The sequence below is a fragment of the Corvus hawaiiensis genome, chromosome 6 (genome assembly GCF_020740725.1).
Source record: "Corvus hawaiiensis isolate bCorHaw1 chromosome 6, bCorHaw1.pri.cur, whole genome shotgun sequence".
Lineage (NCBI taxonomy): Eukaryota > Metazoa > Chordata > Aves > Passeriformes > Corvidae > Corvus > Corvus hawaiiensis.
Window position 1 is genome coordinate 33,556,095 of NC_063218.1, and position 17,764 is coordinate 33,573,858.

A 17,764-nucleotide genomic window follows, 5' to 3' on the forward strand; every position below is an offset into this window, starting at 1 on the left:
TTGTCTCTTGCTTGCAAACTAACGTAAAGCTTTCGAAGGTCGCGTTACCAGGACTGTGTAGAAGGAGGGATGAATTTCTGCTTCAGTTTTCCTTTGTGCAGGGTCAAGCCTAGGCAGCAGTGCCAGATAAAGCATTGCAGCCAGTGCTAAAAATTAGCCACAGATTCTCAAGCAGCATTTGGGACAAGAAATAAACAAATGAGAACTTTGCACATAAGCACCTAGTATTTTCTTTACACTGCATTGCTGTAACTCAAAGTAGTTAAGACAGGCAGGGATGATTTTATTCATCAGTTTTGTTGAGTAAGGCATTTTGAAAGTTATCTGAGTTGTTAATGTTTCTCTATATAATAAAAACACATTGATATAAAACTCATTAATAACTTGTACTGAAGAAAAACTGCATGTGTTTTAAACATAATAGATATGCAAGACTTGGACTGATCATAACGGAAACAAGTGTTCTGAATGTCAAATTATTCCCATATTTAAAAAGAACTTTTATAGGAGAGTATTTACTCGCTTTTCACTTAGTTAAGTTGGATTAACTTGAATCACAGTGGAGATATTGAATCACAGGTGTATTACAAAGCGGCAATGACAAGTGTTCCTATGGTAGGATTTATTACATCATTCATTCAAACAAATGTTTTTATGGGAAGAAAATCAGTTTGCCAGTAAGTGTCATACCAAAAACATACTAAGAAGCCTAAGTTTTGTCCCCATATTTTATGTCTTTTGGGTCAATAGAAAATCAATTCAAAATGGAAAATTCATTATGTCAACACGAAATGTGCAATAACAAGCCTTTAGGAAAACTTGCATTGATGTAGGAAGTGGTTTTCATCTCTTCTGTGTATGGTGTTGGTTCAGCATGCTCTCATCACTGAACTGATAATGAAAGAATGTGATCATGGCATTGTGCTATTGAGATATCATCTTTAAGATGTGATTTTAAAACTTTTAAGAGTTGAATCTGATAATGGAAAATGTTTTAGTATTTTTCCTTAGAATAGAGACAATAGTCAGTTGAGTCATATTTCTGCTGGTAGGTTTCTGTCCTGCTTCTCCTTAATTCTCCTGTACTTTGGATTAGAAAGCACGTTTCTCTGCTTTCTTTCCTACTATAGATAAACAGTTGCTATTGAACATACACAATAAAGGGAGCTATCAAGAGTAGTTGCAACCCAAAGATTTAATGTTAATTGAATTTTGTAATTATTGATAAAACTGGAATTAAGTGCCTAGCATAATGTAGCTAAAAATGGCTTCTTGCTACCTCAGAAATATGTAATTAAGAACCCCAAAAAATTAGTAGTTTTCCCACTCACTTTGCCTTTTGAACACTGTATCAGAACCATTCCAGGTTATTGCAGTTGTTTCAATGATGTGTAATGACATTTTTTCTTGTAACAGAATAGAAGATTTTAGGAATATTTGCAGTATCTGATTTTCCTTGCCTGTTTCTGATTTCTAAATTTATAGCTTTGGTCTAGTCAGTGGGTGGAGAGAAACTTTTGAATTTGTTCCTACGATTCACATTTTGAGAGGCAAGGCCAGTTTAATTAAGCAGTGTGAATATCCTTCACTTTCTTGACTACACAACTAGAAGTGATGAAGTGCATGTGGATATTTAAAAAACCAAATTCACTCAATGGATGGCTGAATTTGAAAGTAACCATGTTATAGATGTTATTAGTGAATGCTGGAATTCTTAATTGTTATGGCAGTTGGTGGTAGTTTGCATTTGTATTAAAGCTGAAGTGCAAGCTTAATTTTGTAGATACAACCACATTTTTTTTTGCAATGTAATTTCACATATAATTTATGGGGATAGTCTTTAAATCTCTGCTGGAGTTGCTCATACAGTCTGCTTGTTGATTTAAGAAGTGTTTGTTGCTGGGTAGAGATCCAAGTATGGCCCAAGTTAATTTATTTAGGGAACTTTTGTTTTATATTTACAGATGGAAACATTTATTTCTTGGAACTACAATACTTCAGTGGTAGTTTTTACAGAATGTTGATAACAATATACATTAACTTCTGTGAAAAAAATTAAGTAGTGTTGCAGCATTTTTATCAATACTAGGAATCCTTCTGAGATAGAAATGTGTTTTCTCTGTTGCTGTTGCTCAGTACAGAAGGGAAAGAAAAAATCTCATGTATAGAGGTGCTCTGCTCAATTTTCTATCATCTGTCTTCTCTACTTTTACATTTATTCTTTTGCAAAATTGTACATCCAAAAAATTCACTTGTCTGTCTCCTAACAGAGTCTTCTAGCTGTTTTCTTATCCTTTGTCTCTGGTATGATTCTGTGCAAGTCTTCTTTGCCCAGCTATGAGATTAATTTTATGTACTTAGATAATAGCAGTAGAAATCAATGTGTGGTCCTCAACTGATGATAGACATTCTTGAACTGTCTCACAATGTGTATTCACAAGTAGTTCATCCACACTGCAGATAATTTTGAGTCCTAAAAATTTAAGATAATACTTTATAAAAAAAATAGAAGAGCTGTTTTCTGGCATGTAACACCAGACAGATGTTTCCTTGAAGTCTTCCTACTTTTTGAGTGTTTTGGAAAATATATGAATGCTTCTTTTGGTTCTTGCTGTTTATATTCTTCAATATTTATGGACTGATTTAAAATGTATTTAGGCACATACTTGTTTTCATTTAGCCTGAAAATATATGCGTATTTATTTATTCTTCCACCAGAGTTCTCTAGTCCATGAAAAGAAATCATTGTTCTCTGGAAATCTCTTCTATTTGTCAATGTTTCTGAAAAATCATGCTCAGAATGAACAAAATACCCCAAACATACCACACAGAAGCCATGTTTGGAGAGAAAAAAGTCTCACTTCTTCTGTAATATGTCTTTTTATATTCAGTTCAAAATTGCACCAGCATTTTTATAATTATTGCCAAATGCAAATTTTCTATCATGTGGCTTTTCCCCATTCTCTAAGGTATCTCTCATGGATTTTTCTTCAAATTCCATTTTACTTCCACAGACTGTTTTAATATCTGTGTCCTTCCATTTCTCTGTCTCAAGTAATGTTGGAAACCCTCTTGATCTCTATTGTTTTTAGTTTTCATGTGTTTTGTCTGTTTGCTTGCACTTTTATTCTGTTAATGAAATAAGATGCTTATGACACAATAAGGATATGTCGTGTTATAGCCATACTCTCACAGCAACACATTGCATCAAAGTAACCCAAATCCACTGAGACTTAAACTTTTCAAATAACAATTTCCATTTAATAGGCAGCAACTTAAACTAGAAATAATGTGGTTTTGTCCTCCCTGGTTCAAATAGTGCCTTTCCAGAGCAGCAGGATTTCTAGTATTGTTTGTTGTGTATATAGAAGTACTTCTGTTCTTCCTCAGCAATATTTTAGTGCTGTCACTGGACCAAAGGAAAATAATTTCCTTTTTACAAACTGTCACTTCAGGATGGCTCCATAGTGAGGAGCAATGAAGCCTTCATCTCACATGGGACATAAGTAATTTTGTGGTAGGAATAATATGAAATTACAGCCTCTAATAGCCCAAGCTATTATTTCAGTTTTTCATTCTTCAGTATTCCAGGTGCCCTCCAATTTAATAGCCTATTTAAGCATACATTTTTGTAGCCTCTTTTAAAACTGTAGCTTTCCATATCTCTTAATGGAGGTCTTGCTCTGAGTAAAGTTTGATTTCTGTGTTAACCTATTGTATAATGATATGTGCTATGTGTGGATGACATCTGACCCTGTAACATGCCATTAGACTTTTTGAGGCCTTCATATTTCTTAGAAAATTGTTTCCAACCCAGCTTGCTCCTAAAGGGCCGGAATTACAAAACTTTGTCACGTGCATCTAAGCAACAAATGTGCTTCAATGGAACAGATTGCTCTGTGACAGTCTTCTTCCAAATTCTGTGCTACTCTGTTAGAAGTTTATCAGCAACTCTGTAACCATTCCCTTTTCTCGTAGTCCTCCGGGCAGTTCCTAGCTTATATGATTAGGTCTTTATCTGGTCTGCTTTAATTTTTCAATAAAATTTATTATTTGATATGCCATATTTGGTGTCATAAAATCCAACCATGTTTATGTGCCTCTTGAGAAGGCCTGTTATTATAGCAGAATTGATATGTTTGTTGCAGAACACTTTTCATTACACATCTATTACCAGTTTCTTTGAGAAGCAGCAGTATACAAATTATTTGCACCACACAGCACAGTCACAGTCAGTTTACACAAGTACCTGTGTCTTGAGAAATTCCACTCTGATTTAGCTGACTTCCAAAGGGCCAAAAAGTGCCTTTCTCTTCTCTTGTTTGAGTTTCTCAGGGAAACTTGGTAGCACACCGTCATCACTGAAGGGCTCAGTTGTGCTGTCATCAACTGCAGTCACTGCATGAAAACACCTGAAAGCTGTTTGGACACCTGTAGTAAGAACTGTGAGGGGGAAGAAAGGCAGATCCCATTTCAGCTCCATTTACTCAACTATCAGAGGTTACTCAAAAAAATAAGACCATAAAACAAACAATACAGACAATACTTGTCTGTATATGGGATTTATGTGTCTAAAATGCAAAGCTGCATTTTTTTTCTGACATTCCCTTTTAAAAAGTTTCAACTGTCACCGTGGATATAAAAAATAGTCAAAAAACTATGATGGCAAGGGGAGATGCTTTCTGTGACAGTTACACAACTCAGTCTGTTTAGTTTATCATAAAGAACACTGAGAAATAACTTTATTTTTACCTGTACTTTCTTTGGCAAATAATGTATGGTACTAAAGGCTTTGTAAGGTAGCAAAGACTTTCTTTACCTACTAAAGAGAATTGTAAAAATAGCTGGTGATAGAAAGCTTGAGCCAAAAAAATCTAATAAAATCATCATAATGAAAGGTTTTGTGTGTTTGGGTTGGTTTGTTTGTTTAAGAGATTATTCACACAAGCGAATTCCCTAAAGAGCTGTATTCTTCGTTTTAATTCTGTCAGATCAAAAGTGTTGGCTAGTGGGAGAAATATCTTATAAAAGCAAGTTATCTTATACTCCTTGCAGAAATCATGGATGATGTTAAGTGAATTATCCTGCATTTACAGCCTTATGTTCTGTATGTGTTAGATGAGAAGATAGTTTGAATCAAATGGATCCTGAATTAATAATTAAACTATTTTATATCCTGAATTCAAAAGGATTACATTAATTGCTTCAGTCTCTTTTTTGAAAATGCAAAACCCTGATACTATTGGTGGCGAATGCTGGGGCAAATATCTTCCTAATTACTTAACTAACGTGTTAACCTTCTGTGTAAAGTTGTCTGACCATCATATCATAAAGGTAATGCTAATAGAATTCCTGTTAAGCCTTTGGATATTTTTGCTTATTTGAGGATCAGCTTTCATTTGCTTTTCTTTTGCTGTCCTTAATACTCTTGAATAGCAAATAGAAACTGTGTTTTCTGACTTCCAAACATGTACGAAATATTTGCAAGCTCTGCTGAAGAGTAAAACAGCAGTAAGGAATTTGAATGTTTCATAAAATGAGAAGCAAAACCACAGTAATGAGCCAGGCAATCTCACTTTTTTTTTTTAATTTTTGAATTAAAGATTTTTTTTTTCCAATGTAATTTAGGAATGGCAGTTGGAAGAAGGCTGGCATGTCCTAAGAGTGAACAAATGGTTCCTGTGTGAGTGAGCCCAGTACTTCCAAAAGTACACCCAGATGAACAATATGATAATGGTGTGCTTTTTTAAGGGGGTAAAGAGAAGGGTTTTCCTCCTCTTGGTTTTACTGATGCCTTTTAGCTGTGTTTTCACTGTAGAGCCCACAGCTCATGTAGACATTTCTCTGTTAGTTTAAATAAACTGGCTTGTCTCCTATTAGTAGTGTAGCCACAACAGTGAATGTATCTTGCAGTCCTTTCTGCAACTGGGGAAGAAAAATAGGCCTGCCATAGAACTTCTGCATAATAAAATTTTCAATTTGGAACTTTTGGAATTTTTTTTTTCCTCTTAGGCATTTCTAAAAATAGTTTTCATTAAAGCATCACTTTGGAGAAGATAATAGGAAACTGAACAAAATTAAACATCAAGTTAAAGCAAAATAGTCTTGAAAACATTGTCAGGCCTGTAATTACACAATTTTTGCCCTTACTGTGTAATTTTTTTCTGGTCATGGTCTATTACAAAGAGTTTAGTAAAAGCTTAATACAGGGAAAATTAACAAAAAAATAATATAGACATGTTAGGAAGACTTCTCTGTGAAGGCAGCTTAAAGATATGATAACTAGAGGGATATCCAAATACTAGTTTGGATTTAAAATGTATGAAAAATTGAGTGAGTTAGTCCTTTTGACATTAGCACACCAGAATAGCAAAATGACTCACTATTAAAATAGTTGATCATTAAAACTAATACTTATTAAAGAATAGAGAATTTCTCATTTACTTCTTCCCTGCTGTTTAGGAGCTTTTCCAGCAACTAAGTGGAAAGAAACTAGGAGAGTCTTGGAAAGCAGCTGGCTTCAGGAGTTATTCTTAGGATTATAACTAGTCCTTCTCTTGCTTTTGCTAATTGCTACCACATGGAGCAGTGAAGCTTTAGCAAAATGTTGACTCAGTGTAAGTACCAAAATAGAAAACCAAAATGACTATTGTCACGCTTAGGCATGAAAGTCTTACCAGTTACGGACAAGAAAATAATTACTTTTTAACTGTTATTTAGACTATATTTTAGTTTCTTGTCCCTTCATGCATATATTCTTTTTCCACTTATTTTGTCATTGAATACCTAAATTAGTAGTGAGGTGCGTAACCTACTGGTTTTTATTGTTGACATTTAAACTGTCACTGAATTTTAAAAGTCCGTATTTTCCTCCACAAATAAGTATTTTCTTATGGTATGCTGAGATCAGTTTGTCATAGTTCATTTTCATTAAGCTTGAAAAATCTCCCTTCAGTGAGAAGGTGATAGCAATTTTGTTCTTGATGCGGTGCAGCTAATTGTAGTTCCTGCTGGCCACAAAATCACGGGATTTTGTAAAGCTGCCACTGTGGGACCTTAAGTACCTTGTGCTCTAATATCTCTGGTTCAGCCAGTATTTGCAGTTCCTGGCTGGTTTGTGCCATTACTAATCACATGATAGAAATCTCTTGGTCTTCTTTGCCTAAATATTTTGCCATTTTGTTCTAAGTCCAAATAGTAGTGTTCAATACAGGAAAGTTTGGGTATGGAAGGAATTCCTATTCTACGACACAAATTTCTAAATTCGAAATTCTATTAACCTCTGTTATTCTTGTGCCTTGCTCTGCTAGAAGAAGGATGAGTGGCTGATACCCAGGGATCAGTATAGATGAAGTTCCATCAGCTTAGCCTATCACTACTGTATTCTTTAAAAACTTTGTTGCGTATGAGTGCATGGCAAGTCCATACAGATTCTCTGTGACCTTTTCAAATCCTAATTCAGCAAGGGCACAGCAAAGCTAATGATTCCTTTATATTATCTAAGGTGCTCTACAGTTTGCAGAAGAGGGAAGAGTTGGCTTCTTGTTTCGTATTACTGCATTGTCAAAGTGGAATGTAGGTTTTCAGTGTTGACAATAAGAAGTTAATGTGCAGGTAGATAAATGCATACACAATGTAGACTTCTAAGTAGACAGAAATAGTGAAATTTGATTCCTGGTTGATTCTTTTCGTTTCTAGCTAGATACTGAATAAGAAGTCTCATTACTTAAATGACAGATGATAAATCACTGAACTTTATTAGTGCTGGTATTTTCTCAGTTCTTACATTTCAGAGTTCATTGCATGTTTCTGAAATAAAGCAGCAGCTAAGATTTCTGAAACAGTTTAATTTGTTTAAAAAAGCAACCATGTTAAATAGCAGAATGCTTAAGTTAAAGGGAAGAGGATATTCAAGGTAACAGAAAGGTGCTGATAAGTTTGATACTTAGAAGAGGGTTACCCCACAAGATTCATAAGACTAATTCTTTTCATGAGAGTGTGGGTGTGTCTAAGCCAAATTCAAACACCAACCTACACTAATAATGAGTAACAGTTAATGATGATTTCCGTTTATCTCACAAATGGCCGGCAGTGGCTAATGGGTACTCCTGTTCAACTTCACAAGCCATTTTGCAGTGGATATGGGAATGAGCTCACAAGACCAGCCCCTTCCCCCTCTTATACTAGAGGTGCTAGAGGTAAGTGTGGTTTTGGGAAACAAGGGTGGGAGGTCATGAGATGGAAGTGATGTGGGCTTCTTAAATTTTTCACAAACCTCAATAAAGGCATGTATCTGGGGATGGGCAAAGATTCAGTTGAATTCTTATTTTTTGCCCAAAGAGATTACCCAGTCCTAAACTGACATGCTTTCCTTGAACTGGGAGTCAGAAATCCCTTTTCTCTTCTGTTTTTCTGCTGCAGAAATTCCCAACATTCCCATTATGTGGGCTCCAGAGAGGGGTAAGCAACATCTTCAATCCCACCCAATCATTTCCAAACTAATTCTTTGCTAGTATTTTTTTGCTTTTTTAATCATCATCAGAAACAGTTTTTAGACACATTTTTCCCATTTGTTTGATTTTCTTGTGGATTCTCATATTTTTGTTTTATAGGAAGGTCCCATGGCCTCCCCAAGTGCTAGGGTCAGACTCATTTGCTGTTTCCATTTGTGTGCTATTCTCCTGTGGATTTTCATGGTTCAGTCTGATCAAATTATATTACCAAAGGGTGAGCATCTAGATTCTTGGGACTGTTTCACTCATGGTATCCTAAGTTGTTGAAAAAGCACTGCAGCAGCTGCTACCCTGTCAGTTGTTTAGCAGGCTTATGTTTTGTTCTTGCTGACAGTTGCATCTGATTATTAGTGGGCTTTGGTCTTTTTCTGCCTTGTCTGTCTGGGGACTGCCTGACATTCACTACTGTCTTATATTCTCTCTACCTGCTGGCTGCGTGGCGTTGTCCTCCTGAAATCTTGGCCCTTTGCCTGACTGTCTGGCATTGCCTCTTGACCAGCTAAATGCTTGACAGTGACTACCTACTGTCCTGTCCATCTGTTGCCCGGCATGTATCGCCTCCTTATTGTCCTTTCAATGGAATTGTACATGGGCATTGGCCTCCCGCTGCCCTGTGTCCTGCTCCAAGTGCCTGGCATTGCCTTTCTGCTGAGTGCATCTGCTGACTTTGTGGAATTGCTCTTCTGCTGCTTGGCACACCTGCTGACTGTTTGGTACTGCTTTAGCAACTTGCTGAATGTTTGGCATTTTCCTCATGCCTTTTCACCTGATCCTTGAATATAGTGTCCCTTTGCTGCTCTTGGAGTCTGCTTACTCACTGATACTTGCTCTTTTGCCATTCTGTCCACTTGCTTTTATGCCTGGCATTTCTATCATATCGTCCTACCCATCTGCCTAGATTTTATTTCTAAATATGCACCAGTCTGAAAAGATTAAGAAGAATTGTAAGGAATGGGGAAAACTACTGTCTGGCTCCTTCATGGTCTGATTCAGTTTAACATACCAGCCAAAAACTGATCTCAGTACCAACATTCAGCTTTTTCATAGAACTACTCAAAACCCTTTCCCATGTTATGAAAAAAGAAATCAAACCCAAACCAAACTGAATTGTATTTAGTCTTTGCTTCCATCACTTTATTCAATAGGTGTATTACTACAGTAATACTGTATTAAGTATTAAATTCGATTGTAATTAAATACTACAACCCTAATATTACCTAAGGTATCTCAGAATCTGTGGAAGGTAGGTAACAACAGGAGGGAAAAACAGTCTGTTGCTCAGCCTCAGAAAGATTAAGGTTTGACTGTAGAGCTGTGTTCATGAAACACAGTGGGTCAAAGAAGCTAAGTAAGAAATTTTACAGGTCTCTTTATTTAAAACAGAGGGTTGCAGCTAATCTAAATAAACCCTTGGATCAGTACAGTATTACCAAACTGAAGTGTGTCCTAATTGCTGCTTCCTACTCTTTCTGTACTGGGAGAATGGTCAATTGCCAGTTTACAGAACCTTTTGTGACTCTCACTGATTAAGAACAAGGACTTGACTACATCCATAAGGTCCATAGTAAGAGAATAAATCATTGTCACATCTTAGAATAAGAAGCAGGATTTCCTGCCTCTTCTTTTAGTTCAACTCGTTTGACCTCTTTTCCTAGCTCTGCCACAGTTTTTAGCTTATTATCACTGTTTGTGGGTTTAACTGTGTTTTTGAATCCAGTGCCAACTAGGAACCAGAGAAAATATTCTGTCATAATGGATCCTATCATCATTTCTTAATAAATTCTTATGATACTTAAATAAATTGTATTTAATGTTCTTTTAACCTTAGCTTTTAAATGTCTTCAGATATATTATTACTGCTTTTGCTATCTTCAGAGGTACCTTAAATATGTGAAATTATGTCTAAGCATAGAGGCAGGGCAGCATCCCTTGAGTCAGTAGCAGCTTTCACCAGTGTGGGACCTGCTGTGGAATCCGAGAAAGACGCTGTGAAAGAGCACCTTGTTCCCATGTTCCCAACACCAGCTTGCTGCTGTGGAGGATGGCTCCCAGGACAGTTGACACTGTTCAGAGGAAGAGCTAGTAGGACCCTTCTCCCAGTTTTCACATTAACATCTAGAAACCAGTTAACTCGTATTTTGCTCCAAGGAGCTGGAGGATGTGAAGTCCACCTTTATTTTACTCCTTTACCATCTCCTAGGCTCTCCTGTCCTCTCTCTTCTCAGCCTTTCCAACCCTCCCTTGCTTTTCCAAGCATATTTTTTTCACAACTTCATGAACTCTTAAAGATGGTAGGCTGTCAGTCTCTCACTTCCCACCAGCTTCATGTTGTTGAAGGGTGTGGTGACATGAACAGGTCTCAGTAGCAAATCTCTTTCTCCAAGCTTTAATTCCCAGTGTTACTTTGATGCTTCCCTAGGCAGTTGTTTGGGAAGTATAGCAGGGGCTGGAAGGGAGGAGGAATATTCACTCTAGCACTGCGGGGCTGCAGGGTACTGCTAGAACTCACTCCTCATCCCAAGAAACACAAGTAATTTGTTCATGTGTCATTTTAGTTATTTTTAATATAGCTTTTTATTTAATTAATATTACCTCAAAATTTTTGAGGGATTTTTTCAAATAATATTCAAATGACAGAAATTTTAAATGCAGAAAAGCAGCAGGAGCTGGAGAAAAATAAACACTAAGCTTTTTCTTGAACTTACGGAATTTTCTTGGCTGAAAATTATGCCTACCACAGAACTGATGCAGTGCTGTCTTAGGCAGCTTCACTGTAGCATATCAAGCTAAATCAGTTTTCCACGTGAAGTGGTCAAGTTATGGTACAAATATTTAAATTAGTTTAAAAATAATATGTGGTAAATTTAAAGAATAATTTTTAGGTTTTTTCTTATAAATGAGTCAACATTTGGTTAAAGAAATAATAAAAAATTTGCACACAAAGCCCTGGGAGTAACATCTTCTCTATCAAATCCCTGTAACAGTGATATACAACATTATTTTATCTTTTTTTTTTTTTTAGTAGGGGTTTTGGGGAGGTTTTCTAAATCTTTTGTTCTTGTTATTTTCGGGAGGGGTCGAGGTAGGGTTTGAATGTATTCTTTAGTCTATCCTGTGCTAATTTTCAACTAAAGAGTAGCTTTTGAAACAGTCATGAACAGTTACAAGCCTTTTCAGCTCATAGAGTTTCCCTTTCCAGAATAACTAAATTTCCTGTTATCAGCCCGGTTATATCTCAGTTTTATTCCTCGTTAGACTCTTTTCCCTCCTTATTATCTCTGATACAAAACCCCTGTTACAGTTCTCAAAGTCATTTCCTGAGCTACAGTATCTAAATCCTACAAATTATTTGTCAGGCCAGAGAGTGTTTGTTGTATATTCTCTTTACTTCAATGCAATTTTTAAATTTCCATTTATTTTTTTACAGTTCACTTTCTTTATTCTTCTCTGTTTTCTAAAGGTATCCTTTCTGTTGATAGCAGCATTGCAACCTCTAAGCGACTAATTTCTTCAGTTGTTTCTGAAAAGAAAACAAATTCCTAATTAATACAGGTCTTTTGAACTCAAAAAGAAAGAGACTTATTTTTCTGATTATTTTTCTGATTATTTTTCTACCTTGGGATTTCCAGATATTTCACTGCCCTGATCCATTTAATCACTGCTTCCACTTTCAGTTGAAGTTTTCTATTTTTTTAAGAATAATGTGTCTGACAGTGACTCATGTCAAGCTGGAATTCAGATTTTATTATGTCCGTATGTTGCTTCTGGATTCAGATTGAAAAATGCATTTGGTTAATTTTAGACAAGAATGCCTTAAATGATACATGTGCTAAAGAACATACATGCCTTTTGGTTCATGCTTGTCATCATTGACAAAGGCTTTTGCTTTTACAACTCCCATAACAATTTGCTGAATAATAGTAAGTTCCAGTGTCTCTCTACTGTTACCTCTTAACTTAGTTGGCCAATGGCTTTTTTTGGAAAAATGAGGAGATGATGTTGCATTACAAGTATAGAAATTTGACAGAAGATCAATCCCTTGCTTCCCAGCTGTTCCCCAGAGATCAGAGGGTCTGGGTACAGTCAGCTTACTCTCTGTCTGCGACCAGTTTGACACTTTAAGTCTGGTCACATTCACTAAGAACTTTCATGAGCACAGATTCGCAAATAGTGTAGTTCATGAAAATAATATGTTACACATTCTTGTTAGATTGACTATAATAAATACACTAGATCTACAGAATGTAAGTGCAGAGCACTATGTACAACTCTTCCCAGGTATGGTCCAAGACAGGCAGAGGCTCAAATCTTACAGAGGCATCCCAGCTTTGGGGAGAGAGAGAGGAGCAAGCTTGTTGACTTGTCTGCAGCATGGGGTCTTATTCTCATCCTCTGCTAAAGAGTATTTTAAATGCCAAATTTATACTTTTGGGAGAAGTGGAGATGAGATTGTAGTCAAATATCCAGTTGCTGCCTTCATAAATGTTGGGGGGGCAGCCATTTGTATATGAAGGAGGGATTTCGCACCCCTAGCAGCAGGCCATCATGCCCACACTAATCCCTTTATCACACATCTCACAGCATCTCCCTTGGCTTTAGGCCTTATTCCCACAGATGGATGTGCAAAGTAATGAATCAGTGACTGTTGCAGAATTGTTCCCTCCTGTACATTTTGCTGCTGTTCTACCCAGACAAGTTTTAGATTCAGCCTTGAGAAGAGAAGGCTCCAGGTAGGCCCTATTGCAGTCTTTCAGTACTTAAAGGGGGTCTGTAAAAAGTGGGACCAAACTTTTTAGCAGGGCCTGATATGATAGGGCAAGGGGAAATGATTTTAAGCTGAAGGAGGGTCAATTAAGATATTAGGAAGAAATTCCTTATTGTGAGGGTGGTGAGGCACTAGCACAGATTGCACAGAGGAGCTATGGATGCCCCATCCCTGAAAGTGTTCAAAGTCAGGTTTGATGGGGCTCTGAACAACTTGATCTAGTTGAAGATATCCTTGCTTATTGCAGGGGGCAGTTGGACTTAAATGGCTTTTAAAAGGTCTCTCCCGACCCCAACTATTCTATGACTTCCTGGCGCTTCTTCCACTTCATTTGGGAGTTTGATGAAGTCAGATTTATGTAATTGTTTGGAAATTTTATATGAGACTGCACTTAAGCTTTTGTTTGATTCGGCCTTCACTGCTCTTATGGAACGTCATAGCAACAGTCATCAATCTTTTTCACCTTCATTTTTGCTTTCAAGAAATATTTGTACACCTTTAGACTTTTTTCTTGTAACCTTTTGCAGACAGACTGAGTAGTAAATAAGCTTTATTTTGTGTACTGTTGCAATCACGTGCATCACTCATTCAAGTGAGATCATCATCACATTCAAGCGGCAGATTTTGCAGATTTCAAAGCTGAATGAAACCTACTCATTGCACCTTCAATTTTGGCTGAATTTTTGGTCTACAACTCCCTCTTTAAGAGTGAAAAATTATTGGGTTATTGCCACTTCCTACTAGGAGCTGACCTGTTCTTCATTTGAAACCAAATAATGCTTAGGTATCCAATGGTATACAGAATTAATCCATGAACAACAAGGCTTGACGCTATGGTGTCTTTCAAACTCTTGCAATTCATCCATATTTTACTGATTTCTGCTGGTCAGCATTGGGCATTCCTGGAAGAACAGAGAAGGGCACAAAGTTCTTTTAGATGTGTTTATCACCTAGGGGTTTTGTTTCCTGCAGAATCTTAATGAGAAGCTGCTGTTAAATCATGATCATTCTTTGCAGACAAGAGAGAGTAGTTTTCTTTTGACTTTAAGGTTAACAAAAATGGATTTTCCAACTGTGGGATTTTTTCAATAGCTTTTACACTGTTTAGACAGTCTAATATTTTCCCCAGAAATATTTTGTGTCTTTGTTTATTTTCATTGTTATCTTTTGTTTTAAAAAAAGGATTATTATTTAAGATGTAATTTGTTTCATCAGATGCAAAGTATTGGGCAGCTAACATTAGGTGCATTTGATTTCTGTGTTATTCTGAATTGTGGTCTTTCATCACCCATATAATTTATATAGGAATACAGCTGTCTGAGTTTTTACTTAAGTTAGTCTGCCTAGAGGTATGATGTTTGTAGTTGCTGTACACTTAGTGTGAGCAAATTTGCTGTGGTAGTGAGATGCTGTGAAGGTTCTCACCCCCCACATGTCCTCCCCGGATGGGGGAGAAAGTCCTTGCCAGGAATAAGAGATGAACGGGTCTTTTGGAACTTCTCGGTTTTCAGGTTGTTTATTATATCTTATCAGCAATTTACATGCTGGCAACATAGCATGAAGCAGAGCAAATACCAAAAGGCAAATGCAGGAAAACTCAAGGCTTTTTAAAGGTAAACTAACCAATGGTCACTAAAAGTGTACATTATTTTTACTCTTCTACCAATGCCTAAGGAACTATCCTTTCACGTGGCCCTGTACTGCAGCTAACCAATCTAACTGTTTTCTAACCAGTCATTCTGTACTACCCATACTGCAGAAAATGGAGTAGGTGAAGAAGGAAGAAACCTGAAAAACTACAAGGGATCCTCCATCTTGCCTTCATCTCTACTTACTATACTAACAAACCTAAAAGCTCTAAATTTTTCACTCTGTAACAAACTAAATATTACACTACCACCTAACTCACACTCTTGTAGATTCTCATTCATCCCAGAGCCTTGGCAGCTTTCTCCATGGATAAAGGTCAAAAACAGTGTTTTCCAGGGGGGATGGGTCTTTCAGATGAGGCAGAGAAACACTCCCTGCGCTTTGGGTTCCAACAAGATGCTTAGCATTCAGCGCAAGTGTCCTGTGTACATTTTGAGTACAGAGCAAGAACTAAATGTGATTTGTGCCTATCTAAGAATCTCTTCTGCCATGTCATTTCTTAAAAGCTACTGCCTTTCCTCAGTGATCCAGTCACACACTGCTAGTGTAAAAATCAGTTTGCTGATTTGAAAAAACAGTTTGGACACAGAGGGAATTTTATTAAAAAGCAAGAAGATCTTTCTGCACAACATGGTCTGCTGCTTCAAGCATAGCAGAAGTGTATATGAGGGGAGATGCTTATATATCTATGTTGCTATATCTATATTAATGAAAAGGTGTGTATAAGAACCCTGAGGGTTTCCAAATTGAACTGTGTGGCTGGGAGGTAAACTGTCAGAATTCGTCTATACTGTGCAAAGTTGTATTAATGTGAAAGCATTGCTCTGTCACAGCTGAGTAGTGTCAATAAATTATTCTACCGGTTTTACCTAGTGCATGAAAGATATTTCAACATCTTCTAAAACTGAAAGAAACTGGTGTTTTGGAAGCATACATAGTAAACATCTTAGAAACAGTGTTACAGAGAGAATATAGTCTATACTGGTTTTTTATATATATATTGTTCACTATTACTGTAAAATACTGTAAGTCATTAATTAAAAGTAAAATAAAATTCCAGAGTAAAAGATAAACTTGATATGTTTAATATTCCTCACTCAGTATAGATCAGGAATTCTACTGTCTTCCATTTCAGTGCTCTGTGCTACATCAGTGTCAACAAAATACTTCCCATCTTCTCTTTGAGAAACCTTTTCATTCAGTTGTTTGAATCTTGGAGGTAAAAAATGTGATTTGTGCCAGAAGTTAAATAGTCCTATATAGGGAATCATTTGACAGAATACACAGTAGGTCACTTTGGATTTTAAAGTCGGTTCACTTGTTCAGTTATAATGAAAGTGTCATTTGTGCATACCAAAACTGACAACTGTTCAGACTATGAAAACATGAATTGTATCACTGGATGTCACAAAAAAATCATTTCTATGAATTTTTAGGTTATGGAAAATGTACTTTAAAGCTACTGTTATTAGAGATGCTTTATCATTTAATTGGGGAGTAAAGATATACTGTGTAAGAGAATCTTAAGAGAAAGTATTTTTTGGTAGTTCTCCTGTTGCTATGGTGTATCCTTGAAAAATTATCACTCATTAGTCCACCCTTTGTAATGCAGAAGTGTATCTTGGGAAGGGTCGTTTTTTATTAAATCTTCAACATTGATGATTTGAGATCTGAAACTGTTTAGAGGAGCTATTGCACCTGTGGAAGAATTTGACTGAAGTTTCAGAAGTGCAAATATTTCATATTTTTTATGAGACAGTGCTCCCTAGTTGTTACTCCGTTAGTTAAAGCTCATCACATTGTCAGTTCAGTCATGTAGAATTCTTATTGACGTAGTGCAGATACCCATGCTTATTTCTCTCATTTCTACTGCATGAGTCTGTGATTTTCAGAGAACAAAATTTTTTACTTCTCATGTTTTGTTCCTTCTCTTCAAATTTTAGAGAATTATTTAAAGGTTGGGCTGGATTTCGTAGATTTTTACATTTTATATTAATAGAAAGCAGTTTGAAATAACTGAGGGAAAACTTAAAAGCATAGTAGTTATTAACAGATAAAATTTTAACAGTGTTTTTGTAATAGCAGAGTGGTGGTGTATTTACCAGGAAGTCTTCAGCTATACTACCTTTGCTGAACAGGAAGGGATTTGTTCTTGCACAAAGTGGAGTTGCAGTGGGAAGCACAGCAGTTTGCACATGAGAAAGAGGGCTGCAAGAGGAAGCAGACACCTGACCCTTCTTTGTATGAAGTGCAGTTGTCTTGTTTCCAGCTGCTGTTTTAACAAGTTCATTGTAACCTCCCTACCATTGCAAATACTCTGCCTTTTGACACTGGCTTAACACACACCTTCAGACAGCTGTAATGTACTGCATCTAGTGGGCTGTGTCCAACTTTGTAGAGCCTAAGTGCATTCCTTGTAGTGCAGAAAAGCATTTAGTGTCTTGTTTGCTTAGCAGCTACTAAAAATGATTGTTCTAGTGGGTTTGTGACAATGTATGGGGGTAGGCAGTATCATAAAATTAAGATCAGTTTTTATGGCATAAATATTTTATATACATTTAAGATCATAAAACTTCGTTTAGCAATCAGGGATAAAAAGATATTATTACCACAATATCTATTAGAAGTGATATTTAGAAAATGTACATGACTGGGTGCCTGGATATGTCAATTTCATTAACACTTCAATTACACAGATGAGGCAAGCAAATCACTGATCTATGAAGTTTATATAAATCATATGCAACCAGATTTAGCTAAAAATTTAGATCTAGATCTGCAGAAGTGGAAGAATAATTTACAAATTCCACAAGGTTGTTTTTTTCTAGTGTAATAA

The 17,764-nt window shown here is 36.4% G+C and overlaps 1 protein-coding gene across 24 annotated transcripts in view; it reads left to right on the top strand.

Moving 5' to 3' along the window:
* The window catches only part of GPHN (gephyrin), a 286,068-nt gene that overhangs the window by 151,009 nt on the left and 117,295 nt on the right, over nucleotides 1-17,764 (top strand). For 17 of the 24 annotated variants that reach the window (XM_048306432.1, XM_048306436.1, XM_048306437.1 and 14 more), the window contains one exon: nucleotides 8,422-8,460. The exons of the other annotated variants lie outside the window; for them this stretch is intronic. In XM_048306432.1, coding sequence (XP_048162389.1) covers nucleotides 8,422-8,460 — 39 coding nt within the window. The remainder of the gene's footprint in view (nucleotides 1-8,421; nucleotides 8,461-17,764) is intronic. 24 annotated transcript variants of the gene reach the window in all.